Source organism: Podarcis raffonei, chromosome 1, assembly GCF_027172205.1.
Source record: "Podarcis raffonei isolate rPodRaf1 chromosome 1, rPodRaf1.pri, whole genome shotgun sequence".
NCBI classification, from domain to species: domain Eukaryota; kingdom Metazoa; phylum Chordata; class Lepidosauria; order Squamata; family Lacertidae; genus Podarcis; species Podarcis raffonei.
The window spans coordinates 49554817-49569959 of record NC_070602.1 but is presented as its reverse complement, the minus strand read 5'-3'; the positions used below and the strand labels follow the sequence as shown (position 1 = coordinate 49569959).

At 39.3% G+C, this 15143-nt stretch overlaps 1 protein-coding gene across 12 annotated transcripts in view; it reads right to left on the bottom strand.

Moving 5' to 3' along the window:
- Positions 1 to 4327: 4327 nt before the first annotated feature.
- Positions 4328 to 15143, bottom strand: part of CELF1 (CUGBP Elav-like family member 1) — a 39957-nt gene continuing 29141 nt past the window's right edge. For 7 of the 12 annotated variants that reach the window (XM_053385988.1, XM_053386006.1, XM_053385943.1 and 4 more), the window contains 4 exons: positions 15008 to 15121; positions 14696 to 14881; positions 13727 to 13870; positions 4328 to 11987 (listed from right to left, as the gene is read on the bottom strand). In XM_053385988.1, coding sequence (XP_053241963.1) covers positions 11860 to 11987; positions 13727 to 13870; positions 14696 to 14881; positions 15008 to 15121 — 572 coding nt within the window. In that variant the 3' untranslated portion in view covers positions 4328 to 11859. The remainder of the gene's footprint in view (positions 11988 to 13726; positions 13871 to 14695; positions 14882 to 15007; positions 15122 to 15143) is intronic. The other 5 variants (XM_053385959.1, XM_053386016.1, XM_053385978.1 and 2 more) reach the window with 2 other exon arrangements.

Genomic DNA, 15143 nt, shown 5'->3' with positions numbered 1-15143 from the left:
AATTGCCACATAACATACATTCCTCAGAGGGCTGCTGACAGTAACAGCTCCCCAATGAGTGAATGTCTCTGCTATGTGTATTTGTGGCACTCATCCTCTTAATATTTAGGAACACACTTTATCTTAGATGTACATTTTAAAGTGCGACATTTGAAGTGGCTCTGAAACATTATTTGCCAGCTATGAACTTAATTGGGACCTTTTTCATGCAAGTGTAAAGCTGAGCTTAGGGAACTTGGAACCAATCCTCACATTGTATTTTGGTATTCTCCAGTCCATACTTGTATGAAAGCATGTGTTTTGTAACGCAGAAACTGCTGGTTGGCCCAGTGCACACTGGAGAGTCAGTTCCTGTTATCAGCCTCTCAATGAATGCATTCATGGGGGGAAACCCTACATTACAAAAACTATTTTATATAAGTACAGATACACACGTGACAAAAATAGCTATGACTGGTACTCAGCATGACAGACTGTGGCACATCCATATTTTACTGAAGGCGGCGTATTAGTGTACAAATTAATACAAATGAGATATATTCAGGGAGCCTAAGGCTGTCAGTGGTTACTAGTTATGGTGGCTATGACTAACTATCATATCTGAGGCAGTATGCCTCTTAATACCAGTTGCTTGCAGTTATGAGTGAGGGGGCACTATTGTGCTCAAGTCCTGGCTGTGGGCTTCCCAAAGGCATCTGGCTGGTCACTGTGAGAAAAGGGATGCTGGACTAGATGGGCCTTTGGTCTGATCTAATAGTCCCGTGAGCAAAATCCTGGAATTCTTGGACTCTAGTGGTTGACTAGTTACTAGCTAAATTAGGGCCACATGCATAGTGGTAGAAAATCCTTAGTAGCATGTTCACAAGAGATAACCATACTAATAGGTCTAGAAGAAACTAGAAGAAAAAGATACAAGTTTCTCCATCTCTCACAGCACAGCTGCATTAATGAAAATGGCTGAACTGTGAAGGCCAGCTTTTTCAGTAGGTGGTGCTATGTACATGCAGAACTCTTTACCTTAGTGCAGGGGTGGCAAACTCTTAGCCTATAGGCCACAGATAGCCTCTCCAAAATCATTTTGTGGCCTCCAAGATGCTTTTTTTTTAGTAGATTAGGAGAGCTGCAAAAAAATTCACATCAGGCAACCAATGTGCCCCTTTGACCTCTGACAACTGTTTGCTTGTAGATCAGAAAGAGGGAACACATTTGATCTCTCCATAGCTAGAGCAACTGTGAACAACCAAACAATCTTTCTTGAGGGTCGGAAGGATTGAACATGCAGCCAAGGTAGGACGACAGAAAATGAATACTACAGCCAGACAGAAAATGAATACTACAGCCAGACTGTTTTAATACACAGGCCTGGTTTCAGCTGATCTTCTTTTATACAAGCAATACAGCTTCACACTGGTAATAACGCACAGTGAGCATAATGATGCTTTGTTCCCATTTCTCACTGAAGGGAAATGGGTCATTCACAGTTGCTTCCTCCATCTTCTACTTACCCTTCTTGGATTTTAAACAGCTATTAGTTTTTCTGCTGTTTTGTGTACCACGAAAAGGTGATACAACCCTCTGCTGTATGCTTAAAAGGCTGCACTGGATGGAATGCATGACTGAATAATTACTACCTTACAGTCACCGTTACAGTAATTAAATTGACAACATTGCTTTAAAAATGTTGATCCAGTAAGAGGAAAAACATTAATACCTCCTAAATTGTTCAAACAAGACGACCCTGATTCTAAGAAAAGTAAGATGTTTCATTTCAACTGTACTTTCCTTAAGGGCATGATTCCTTATGTCCCAACTGGCTTCTAAATGAAATTCTGCCTAATACTCATATTTTTATGCAAGTCATTTTGTTGCAAAAGAGTCTACTTTGCTTTACGTTTCTAGCAGCAGCAAGAATACTCATCGCAAAGCATTGGAAGACACAAGAATTACCCACCTTGGAAGAATGGCAGATGCAAGTAATTGACTATATGGAAATGGCTGAGATGACTGGCAGAATCCGAGATCAGGGAGAAGAGTTGGTGGAAGAAGATTGGAGGAAATTTAAAATTTATTTACAGAAGTACTGTAAAATGTATGAATGCTGATGACATTGAAATAAAATGAAGGGGTTCTAGTAACAAGAGATAAAAATTATAAATTATAAATTTGGGAGGTAAAATATATAAGGACAAAGTAGTAGGATACGAATTTGCTGAACTAACTGTTAAAAAGGGATATAAAAAAGGGAGGCGTGAGGAAGTCAGGAAAATAAGTTAACAAAAGATGAACAATTAGAAAAGAGTGATTTGTGTTTTTTCCTATTCTATTTTTTGTGTGTTGACTGATTTTTTCCCCCTTTTAGGTTAAATGTTTGTATTTTATGTATTGTGAAAGCTTGTATTGTTGTGTCTTATATTTTTCCTGTGTTCTTACTGTTCTATGTTTGGTTGTATCTTTTTACTGTTAAACTTAATAAAATATTATTATAAAAAAAAAATACTTTGCTTTACGTTTCTGGGGAGCACCTACAATGTACTGAAAGCCATTTTGTAAAAGAAAACAGCTGGTTTAACCTCCATTTTTCAATAAATTGAGAACTTGGTAGTGATTTGAAGCAGAGGGTGCAGTAATCAGCACAATAAAAATACAGGTGGCCTCCAGACCGACAAATTCAATGCAAATCAGAATTGTTCACTTGCAGGATGTATGATCCTATTTGTACATGAATACTGATAGGGGTTATGAAATTGCTAACTACTTACTAAAGATGAGTTATAGTAGAAAGCACTCTGAAAACAAATGTGAGTTGCTGTTGGCATTACAAGAAGCAAATGCAGTATCTGAAATGAGGGAATAGATGGGAAAAACAGCAAGCAACAGAGTGTCATTATACAAGTTTATTATGTATCCATACCAAGGATGTGCTTGTTTGTTAGAGATGCCTGAACTGGCAAAGCAATTCTTATGCGATACACGGCCTCATCGAACAAAAAAAATAAGTTATAGCAGAGTTCATCTAATATGATCAGGGGGATGGAGTATATTTTCTTATAAGTAAGGTTTTAAGCATCTGTAACATTTTAGTTTAGATGGTTATAAAATCATCAGTAGACATTAATGAGAATTGTAAGACCATAAAAGTTAGGACATTAAATTAGTCATAGCCAGCATATTTGAAAAAATACTGCCTTATGCGATCAAGCAATGTTGTGATGGACTATTATAATTGCTTTAATACAAAACATGGAGAACAGATACATCAGTGGCTACTAACAGAGGTAGCTTGTACGTAGCCCTATCAAAGTCTATATTTAGAAATGTTATACCCATTTCTAATAGGCTGTGGAGATGAAAGACAAAGGAGGAAATATCACCATCTTTGCTTCACTTATGTACTTCTTTGTGGCATTGGAATAACCATTGTCAGAATATAAAATGCCAAGGCTTAATGAATCACTGGACTGAAAAAATCCGGCATACAGACAGGGAAAGGTAAGTGTGAAAGTGTACATGCGACCACACTCACACCAAGTATTCCAACTGCTGTGGGCAAAGAGCAATGCCGTTCTTTGTATCCCTCCAAATGAACTCTGGGGTATGACTGCATTTGATGTACAGTGGACACTCGGGTTGCGAACGTGATCCATGCGGGGTGCACGTTTGCAACCCGCAGCGTAGCATCTGCACATGTGTGGGTTGCAATTTGGTGCTTCTGCGCATGTGCAAAGCGCGATTTAGCGCTTCTGCGCATGCGCGACCGCCAAAACCCAGAAGTAACCCGTTCTGGTACTTCCGGGTTTCGGCGGTCCGCAACCCGAAAAAACACAACCTGAAGCGTATGTAACCCGAGGTATGACTGTACTAGCTTTCCAGAAAGGCCTAGACAGAACTCATCCTTAGTCTGACAAACTTACCATTCATGAAAGGAAGTAAAACTCACACAGAGGTAGGAAAAGTGATCAGCAAGAGGTTAATTTAAATTAAGAGAGGATGACAAGGAAAAATAAAGAACCAAGGACAGATTACAAGGTGTACCTACGAACACTAGGCCACTCTTTAATACATATGGGCATAGCCAAGGGGAGGGGCAGCTTCTCCCCTAAATCAATCAAAATCAATAAACTTCAATATATATCTGAGGTTCTGCCCCCCTAACAAAAGACTGCTCCCCGCTAACAAAAATCCTGGCTATGCCCATGTTTATACACTTAAGAAATTTTATTCTATCTTCTAGTCTTGGCAGTCGGAGCAGTCCTCCTTCTCATATTCTAGAATTCATGTACCCACCTAGCCAGTCATGTGCAAGCAAAAACAAGAATGACACAGAAAATTCTTCTCAAACAGTTTAATAGCAAATAAACAAAGGGAGGTACCACACTTGGCATATACAAAATGACTTCTTGTCTGTGTGTCTGTGCAATTAAAACGGCATTAGGTTCCCCAGTGGGACAAAAAGAAACCACACACAAAAGGAAGAAAATTCCTTAATACATACTCGCTTGTTCCAAACTTAACAAAACTTTCATTTTTAAATCCACTACACGAACTCCGTGATCAGAAAAGCAACATGTGCTTCTGTTTTTAAACCATTAAAGTAAAAGCCATAATTTTCTACAGAGTACAACACAATTTCACACAAAAAGGACATTTTGCAAATCAAACAAGAAAAAAGGAACAGCTCAAACAAGGAAAGAAAAGCATTGCTACAACAGAATCACAAATTTGAGTTGATTAAATCCTGTTACTGCAGAACAGACTCTACATTTGGTCATAGTGGCAATTTGTTTTCTTGTCACATTTGTGAATCACTTTACATTGTTTTCTAGTAGAAAAGCCCAAAAAACTGTACAAAACCCCTAGTGTTAAATACAATGTGTGTACCAATAAAAAAGCCCACAGGTTTGTTTCCAAAATGTAAATTTTCTTTTTTTTTTTAAATTATTCACAAAAAGCAGCCAGAAATAAAAGGCAGCTGCTGCGTTACTGTCTCAAATTCATTAAAACCACCACAGAATAATTAAAACAACCAAAGAAAGAAAGGAAAGAAGAAAAGGAACATCCAACGTTTGGCATTTTGGTTTTCTCCAGAGATTTTTGTTTCCACAGGCTCCCCCAGAGTTCCTCATGAAACTATACGCGCATTGTAAAGAAATGTATTGGCAAAATTAATCAATACACTGCAGGGTCTCACATTCCCTGCCATCAGACATCCCTGTGCATTGTGACTGTGAGCCTAAGAGCAACTATCTCACAGCTGTATACCCAGATATTGCAATCATCTCTTTGCAAGCAACTCTCACCCTCAAAAGTTGAAGACCACAAGGTTGAGGGAACAGCTACCTATGCATATTTATCTAACAAGCATGGAGAAATATTACCCACCCAACAATGGAGCAGGAATTCTTTTTGTCCTAAAGACTAGAACACTCCATATGGCCTAGAGACAGGTCTTCCAAACATCCCTACTCTATGAAGTTTTGCTCACATTCCTTTCTCCTGTCTGAAGTTCCTTTATAGCTTCCCCAACCCTTTGCCCCTTGTGATTAGGCACCTACCACAGGAGTTTCTTGCAGGTGCTGTGAAACCCAGTACTAAGTCTCAGCTTCTACAGTAGGTCGTTTATGCAGGAAGGCTGACGCATGCTTCCCAGAGAAGGATAATCCGTGCTATTTCTTCATCAGGCCAGAAAAAAAGAAAGAAAGACTGCATGACTCCTTACCCAATTTAAGAACTTAAAAAAAAAAAAAGAATCTCTGTAGAGATCATCCCCCAGCTAAGGCCCCTGAGAAAAGGAGCCGGGGTTGGTACCCTGTTCAGGCAACAGCTATTAGGCTGTTATATTGTGCTTGTCGCTTGGGGAAAGAGTCAGCAGTTCTGTGCCTAAACTTACAGATTCCTTCTATGGGATATGCAGAACATGATACTTCAAGTGTAAAGACTGGAGAGCAATCAAGCTTCCATCCACTGAGCTGTAATGGTGCTAAACCTCACAAAGCAAGCCACATATTAAACAAGAGGTACAAATTAAGGCTACCCCAAAAGAGCTTTAGCTCCAATGGATCTTAGAAGCAATATTACTGCAAATACCCCACACCCTTCCTTCTATCCCTGCCGCTGCCACCACCACCTGAACAGTGCAATCAAGCCCCCTGAGACCTTTCAATAGCTGTGATGATAGAGCAAGGTGCAGATATCGTGTAAAGCAGTCTAAATGCACAGGAGATGTCATTACGTGACATATGACCACAAGTCTGGCATCCAAAAAAGGATAGATCTGAAACCTATTGAATTACTCAGTTTTTGCACAAACTATAGAAAACAGAGGTGAAGGGTGTTTATATACACAAGGTTGTGAAGAACACAGCAGGAAACATGCAAAACGTTTACAAGGGCGTTATTTTGAGTTTTTAAAGGAAAAAAAACAAAATCTCACATTTTAATGATACTGTAGTTACAAAAAACTAAGCATGCTAGGGTTTAACAAAATACAACATCAACTTTGATTAAATTTCACTGCAGACAAAGGCTGATAATCACACAGGAAGGAAAAAAACAGTAAGTGCCAGGGCAAAAATGCAGCTACAATCAGGAGAAAGTGTAGTTCAAGTGTTTTCTGCTGAGGCTACTCAAGTCAAAGAATACATGCTGTCTCCTCAAGCACAGAAAATAGATTCAGCAAAATGTGACCAGAAGCCTCCTAAATTTTTAAAGTCGCATCATTTTACCTTTTCCTTCAAAGATTTGTTTTAAAACTAAGCACACAGAAAAAACTAAGCCTAGAAAGTGATTGGCTGTATGTTCACAGAAATACAATACTCCACGAGGTATGCTAGCAAGGCTGCTCTGAAGACAGTTACAAAGAATCAGAATCACAAAATCAAGTGGTTATCTTACGAAGTTCTAGAAAAATAGAATTCTTTTATATTCAAATGCAAGTTTAAATATTCCCCTTCAGCAGTCTTTCTAGCAAAACCAATTTGGCAGCACAAAAAAGAAAAAAAAAGAAAAGAAAAGAAACAAACATAATAAAAATACACATCAGCATCAAAAAGTCAACACAAGGTCAAAGGTGAGAGTTCAAGCATCAGAGAAGCTGAAGAGACAAGGATTTGGACGATGTACTTGAACGCCACATCGACATGCTTTAGGCACAACGATGAACAAACGGCAGGAATCTAGAAAAAAAACAAACCAGAAAGAAGGAGACCCACTGAGTTACACAGAGCAGTACATCCAAACAGAGAGAGAAAGAGAGTGAGAGTGAGAAAGAGAGAACAAGAATGGGCACTGTACAATGAGACCTCTTGGGGAGGGGAGTTGACAGGGAAGGGCAGCACATGCCAACAACAAACAAGTAAAAGTTGAAGTGCATAAGACACCAAATAAATATCAAAACGACCAGAAACCAGATAGAAGTAGAGGCCTGGGATTTCCTTTAGACACTAGCTACAGAATGGACTATGGCTTAGTGGCATACAGACAGCTGTGCAGTCACCACAGCCCTGAGCCAGTGCTCCTGCTACCTCTGCTTGAGGAAGACAACACAGAACTCCTCCTCTGTTAGATCTTGAATCCATAAAATGTGGTTCCAGGGTGATTTTAAGAGATGGGGGGACACAGGAGGAACCACTGGGGTTGATGGTTGATTATACTTTCTTCTTTCCTATCATGCGACATACATAGGCAGTAGTAGCCTAAGAAATCCATCCTCTGTTTCAGCTATTCTTTAGGAAACAAGGATACTGGCTGTTGGTTTTAGAACCAAAAGATGACGTAAGATACATAAATAGAAGTGAAACCCTTATGAAATAGGAAGGAATTAAGACTTTATTGCAAGTCAATACTTGCCTCAGCTGAGCCCTTTTTATTTAATACCTACAAATAAACGTTTGCAACTTTTTCAATAAATAAATCCTTCTCCCTGACTTTGTGAGGTGGAATTCTGGGCTCTCATAAGTTCTACAGTCACTGTTACCAGTTTGAGTGGAAGGAATTTTGTCTGAGCATCTTGACATTTTCTCAGAATTGATAGAATCTCCAATAAGGGTACAACACAAGAGATGTGATTTGCATGACAAATACATTTAAGCATTCTGTTAATGACATGGAAAACTGTCTGAGGCAGCATGTGATTACTGGAAAAAGCAGGCTTGTTAGGTTTACTGTAACTTTTATTCCAATTACAATTAAAGGCATATAATATTCTCATTTAAAACATACGGTTGCATTTCATTTCAGTGTTTAAAAGTTTATTTTTTCTATTTGTGTGTGTGAATTCCCAAATGAAAACTGAGCTTCTGTTTACAAGTGCTAAGGTATTCTACTGTCTTAGATTTTTGATCTTAACATGTACATCAAGCAGAATCTGAAAAGTAGATTCTCTCTCTCTCTCTCTCCCCCCCCCCGCCCCAGGACACACTTACAAGGCTGAAGGATATTCATATATTTACTCAAGTTAAAATGTTACAGAGGAGATGCAGACCATTGTGAGGCAAATTCATCAGCAGTTGTTGAGAGCCTTTTTTTAATTACAAGAATAAGGCTTTTCTTTGGGGTGGGGGGTGAGATATGCCTCAGGAATGCCAAAGTCAGCCCAAAATACTTTTCAGTTCAATGTTTCTTCTTTTATTGATTCCAGATTTGTCTCTGCATGTTACCAGACACTCAATTTATTTTGAGAACTTGTTTTAATCTAAAATACATCTATGATTGTTTTAGGTTAAATACAACTTAAGTTGATACATAGCAGCCTGTATTTCTTAATAAAGAACAACTAAAATTGGCTGTGCTTTCCAATTTGATCCCTTTGTCATATTGGATCAAACATAGATAATAATCTGGTCTCCTACAGAGGAATAGGCAAAAAGGTAACATTCAGGGTTTTATGTCAAAGGATCTGTTCAAACTTGGAAAGGAAAAAGGATGGAGGAAATTAAAAACTGTGCAGAACAACCCACAATGTGACAGATAGGCCGTAATCCTAAATGTGGAAAGCTGAATTTGTGTGTGCGATTTCCTTGCCAATAGAGAACCTACTCCAGAGACTTAGTTTTATTACTTGTTTTGAAAAGCATGAATGGGCAGATCAGAATTAAACTGAGGGAGGGGAGAGGCATATGGGGTTAAAGTCCTCTAGTTAAAAGTAATTCAGAGCACCAGCAGGGAAGGCGCAGCAACTTTGCCAATACACACCAGAGTCCTGATTTCTGGAATTTAACCTGGAAAGTTTACTTTGGCAATTCTCAGGTGGGATGAGAGCACTCACATAAATCATACTTCTCAGATTATAAAACCATCTATACCCACTTGCTGTCATGTTAATTTAACAGGAGGTGATTTGCCTAACAGTTTCCATGATGAGAGCATATATGCTGTTTAGGAATATTATGGACACTAAATAAAAGGGTGAGCGAACAGATAATTCACAGAAAACTAATTTGGGTAGTCAAAACAAAAACAAAAATGTAACTGAGGGCGCAGGGGAGAGGAAGTACTGGGAGAAGTGACTATAGAGAAACTTGAGCACAGCTTTCCCTCTCCACTAGTTCACAGCATTAATTCTTTTCCTATTTAGCAGCTTTTCCAACTGCAGACAGGTCACTGAAAGTCAGTAGTTTCAATCATGCACATTGCTGTATGTATGTGTAACACAATCACATTCAGGATTATGCAAAACCCTGTTTTTTCCAGTGAAATAATTTAGATAATAAATATTCTCCACCCTGGAGCAGTATAAAACTTCTATAAAAATAGAAACAACATTCTTGGTTATATCAGGTTGCAAATGGAGCAGCTGCTCCCAACCATGACACCCGCCCCCCGAAAAGTATATTATTTATTTATTTTTAAAAATCCCATGACAACTCTGGAAGCCTCAACACTCCAATACTCCCCCCACTCAGAATATCAGGACACAACTTTTCCTAGTGCACAAAATTCAAATGTATACAGTTCACCTAAATGTATGCATATGCTTCTGAATAGACCCAAATACTGAACACAGAAGGGTACCATATGCCAGCATAAATGGGAAATTTGGCAATCTGACCATTCAACCTTTTTGCCACCATTCTGTGTGCTTTATAATACTGACAGTTTGCATCAACAATACTTCCAAATTCACGAGAAAAATATTACTTGAACCTGAGAAGGAAGGCCCAATACATCTTATACTTCTGAGGTTTGATACACCAGGGGACCCAGTCCCTGGTTATGTTTGATTTCCAAGTTTCTGGCACATTCTTAAATGGCATTTCAGGCTCAACAAGCCTTGTGGCTCTTCCTGACAGAGTGAACTGAAAGCCTTAAAAAAAAAAACTGCTCCCCTAAACACGATTCCCAAACACACTGTGGGTTGACTGGGGTGCTGTGAAAAAAACATAATAAAAAAATGGGGCCAAAGAGACGAATAAACTGAGGACACAGGAATGCAGTGCATCTATATATAACACCGTTCATTTCCTCACAGATAGAGGTGGCTTTTTGTAGCTTTAGAGCTAGCTTCTACACTGACTTCTTGCCATGGCTGAGGCCAGAATGTCAAAGTTCCCTTTAGTCCCATGTCATCAGTGTGTACAAAAAAAACAAACCACCCTTTAACATTTTGGCAAATTCATACGTGTGGAAAAAAATAAGTGTGTATTAGAAGGGGAAGAATTCTGAGTTGTGAGTTAAAATATATTGGGTGATAAACAATAGCAGGATCAAGATCCTGTGCAGCAGATTCAGCCCTTTGTGTTTTATATTGGCACATGCACTCAAAGGAAAACTGCAATGTAGCAAAACAGCAACATACGAAAAATAAAACTATATAAGCAAAAAATGTGATCTTTGGGGCCGTATTATTCTGGATGTTCAGCTAAAGAGTGTGCGCAAAAAAGCAGAATGTCAGGAATCAAAGAACCATGAGCTTATTTAGAAGCCATCTGTCAGTTTAGTACTTAGGATTTAAATAGTGCTTTATGAACACTGATTCTAGTAATATCTTTATGTACAAGCTGTAAAACTGGGGCAGAAGCCGCAAAGGAAATTCAATCAAGACATACAGAATTTGCAGCAGATCATGAGCAAATTGTGGGGCTAAGATGTATACCTCCATTATAAATTGCCTAGTTTCCATTAAACAACAAATACTGGAAAATTGGAAGTATCCAATTTTTAAAGGTTGTTCTGGCTGGATTGTAAATGTTTGCTCTAGAAACACAATTGGATCATTTTGTAAGCTGACCACACACTCATAATTACTGCAGTTTTCCTTTAATACATGAATCTGTTTGCCCAATTACTTTTCTCCCACCCTAGTGACTGATTCAGTATAACATTCTCCCATAAGGCATTAATTAAGTAAAGCTGGGCAAATGAGGATTTGGCAATGTTCCTTGAGGGTCTGCTCACTAACCAGCCACCAAGTGATTTGGATTCAGATTCTCTCCCTCCCTCTTTTCATGAATATAACTTGGGGTCTGGCAATAGGTCTTTTCTCCTTCTTAAGTCTAAGTCATGCAATGTCAGTTCCAATTGCACCTGGTATCTCCCCATCTCCCCAAGGTGGCTGGCATTGGTCCTTCTCAAAACACACTGGTTACAAACACAGCAAACTTAAAAAAATAATAATCAGCGATATGGCACCTAAACTCCAAAGTAAAACACTGGAAACAGAATCACAAACTCGTCCTCCATCCGAAGAATTCCCAGTAGAGGCTGCAGCCGAGTCTTCGGGGGAAGATGTGCCAGTTAGAATGACATCAATCAGCTTCTGTGACTGTAAAAATACAGCCTTAAAGAGTTTTTGAATCACCAGGCACACTCCTCCCCAACTTACCAGAAGATCCTTCTCACTCCAGTTCCAGAGGGGAGGGGCGCTCAGTATGGCTTGCTGTCATTCTTAGAGCGCTTGAGCTGTACTTTCAGTCGCTTCATGCCAATTTGAAATCCATTCATTGACTGGATGGCAGCCTGTGCAGAGACTGGATTGTCGTAACTTACAAAACCTAAGAAAAGGAAAACATACATTTAAAACATTTATGTTCAGGCTGGAGTGGGAATAACCCATTCTGTTTTTGTATCTTGACATCATCATCTGTGCTTGCACTGGTACTGCAACCATGAAGTGTATGAACTGTTCATAGGTTTAGAGAATATAAGAGGGCTACGATTTTTTTTTATTAAAAAAATCACAAGGGAGGCCAGTTTCCTTATGACTCAAACGAAAAGTACGCAGGTGCTTTTCTGAGCTATAGTAAATGACTTCTTACATTAACTGTGATATTTTATGTGAAGTGTAAGTTGCAGAGTTTGAAGTTCTGCTCCAGCTGCTTCTAAACATTAAGTTCAGTGCAGTATTTATTAGCCCAGTACAGCCAGGGATTGTGACCACCAGACAGGGTGCTGTGTTAAGGGGAGCTGAGATGACTAGTGGCAGACAGCTGGTAAAACGTAAAGTGCTAGTGAGTATAAATAGGGAAACGGCTGAATTCAGTACAATGCTAAAGGCTACAACCAAGTAGAATATGTTTAGAGACTGAACAAATAGGCATTTTAATCACTAAATTGCAGAGCATAGGAGGATTCTGTCAAGTTCCCTTCTGCTGAATTTAGAATTCCGTTCCCAGGAAGGCAAAACACATCAACACTAAATATACCTGCCTGCAATTATATACCCGGTTAAATACATACAAGTCCCACCAATGTCAATGGGAATTGCATAGAACTGAGTAAGTAGTCAGGACTCAAAGCCACAAGATTATAAGATCATGTTAAGCAAGGCCAATAGTGCACTGCATTAGAAAACTATCTGTTTATTATGTAGAGTGAGGTGTGAGTGCGAGTGAGATATGGTGGTGGGGTCTATTTTCCCTTTTGGAAGCAGCCCTTGGTGCCTGAAAGGCCTCTGATGGACTACTGTGGGATGGAAGGAACTGAAAAGCTCTGTGCAAACATAGAACACCATATCCTGATCCAAAAGGGTTTCATAAACCTTGTTTTGCTACCTACCTAGGTCTAGAAAAGCTAGGAATTGTGTTGAAAATGCCAAAAAGAGGACCTGTCTGATAGCAAAGAAATTCTAGTATTAAGAAGGTAATTGAAAGGGTAACTAGGATAAAGTTTTGATGTCATATGAAACATGTGCCAGTTATTAACTATTCTTTTCATGTTTACTTCTGCTATAATAAGTTATGTTACATACTGGAGGGTATCACCTGCCTCCAAAATGAATCTACACATAAGCCACTGTGTCAAAACAATCTACATCAGAACAGAAGGAGGGAGGCAAGGATGTGATAAGTTGGTTCAAAATAGGCAGAACAAGACTCATACATCTACAAAAGGTATTTCATGTGTTTGAAACACATGAAGAAATATTGGGATGGGTTGTCAAGCATAGGTCAGGCCAAGCTTTATGGTTCGTGGGCTGCATTCCAACTGGTGAGTATGAAGCTGCACAGGCTTGTCCTCATTATCAAAGATATCAATGAACTGGTGAATATCAAGTTATCAAAGAAGTTTCATCAGATATTACTTCATGAAGGGGCAAAATCCTACAATGTAGCAAAACAAATCTTTATGGTCTGAATCTCATTAAGCTAGGTTTTGAGAGATACAAGTGGCTCATGTGATTCTATCATGCTCACACAGCAGTGAAGAGCCATGCACACAAAAGTTGCTTTCATATTAATTTTATCTTAAGGAAAGGAATTAAGAACATTTCTGCAAAATATACCCAACATACCAAAACATTTGCTCAGATTGGTCTGCTTGTCAATGAAAACCTTGGCGGAGACAACATTCCCAAAAGGCATGAACATCTGCAGCAAATCTTGGTCCCCAAACTCCTGGGGGAGGTGGTAGATGAACAGATTGGCTCCCTCTGGACCTTGAAAATATCCATTTAGAGAAAAATTCAAAGAAAGCACAACTCTTTGGCTATTAATATTGAAGCAGAGATCAAAACCCATTCAGTTCTCAAGAGCTAGGGATGGTTCCAGAGTACTAAGAGTCATTCAACTCAAACTTGGCTCCGTCAGTGAAAAATCTGTCCACTTCCTGCCAAAAAGCAGCAGCTTTTAAAAGTGTGTCTTCTCAGTCTTAGTTTCTAAATCATGTCTTCAGCAGGTAGGGGGGGAAATCTAACAATTTCATACAAATGTGAAATGAATCTTTACAGCTAATTATGTGGGCACAAAACTAGCTTCCAAGTTCCTACACCTTCCTTTCAAAGCCAGTCATCAATGATGCATTTACCATGAGCACACCAATGTGCTCTCTACATTCTCAATAAAGTCAGTGTCCTACAACCTTACTAGACTGTTGTACAGACTGAAGTTATTGTGTATGAAATGCACCGCTTGAAATATGAAAGCTATTCCCCACTTTCCCAGGAATCTGGAACTGTTCAAGATTCTAAAAAAAGGGATAAAAACAAAATTTATGAAGGTTTTCAAAATTAAATGCAGCAGTGAAAGGTATATATATATAGAGAGAGAGGGGGGGGGAGCGTGTGTGTGTACCTGGATGCGTAACAATAGCCAAGGGCTACTAGAAACAGTCTATGTACATTAGCCATTTGAGGCCAGGGAGCCAAAATATTTGATGTTTTAACATAATGTTTGTCTGTGGTTTCTATTGTTTCTCTCTCTTGCAAAAGTACTGGACTCTAGCTCTTAGAGAACCAACCTTCCCACCACTGTCTTTCACCTACCTTCCTTTTGACTTCCAGCTGCACCAATACTCTGCTGCGTTAACAGACTCTGGTTGTAAAGTGTGGGCAAAGCTGCAGCGGCATATTGCTGGATCCCAGAGTAAGCCTGAGATAGGGCCTCCATAGTGCTCCCTGTGCCATTTGAGAGACCACCACTGCCTAGTCCACCGTTTAAGGCTGCCATTCCTAAGCAGAAAATTTGAATGTCAGTGATTGATTTGTCAACCAGTTTTAAAATCATATGTTATTATTAAGGGAAGCTGAGAGGCAACCGGAACAAAGGGCTCATTTTTTTCTTCATGCTAAACATACCTGCTAAAGAGCCAACGTTGAGGCCTGCAGTAGCCCCTGCCAGTGTTTGCAGTGCTCCAAGAGAAGCCATTGGGTTAACAGAGGAGCTGCTACTGGAACTGGGTGATGATCCTGCTATTAAAATGAAAGCATTAGA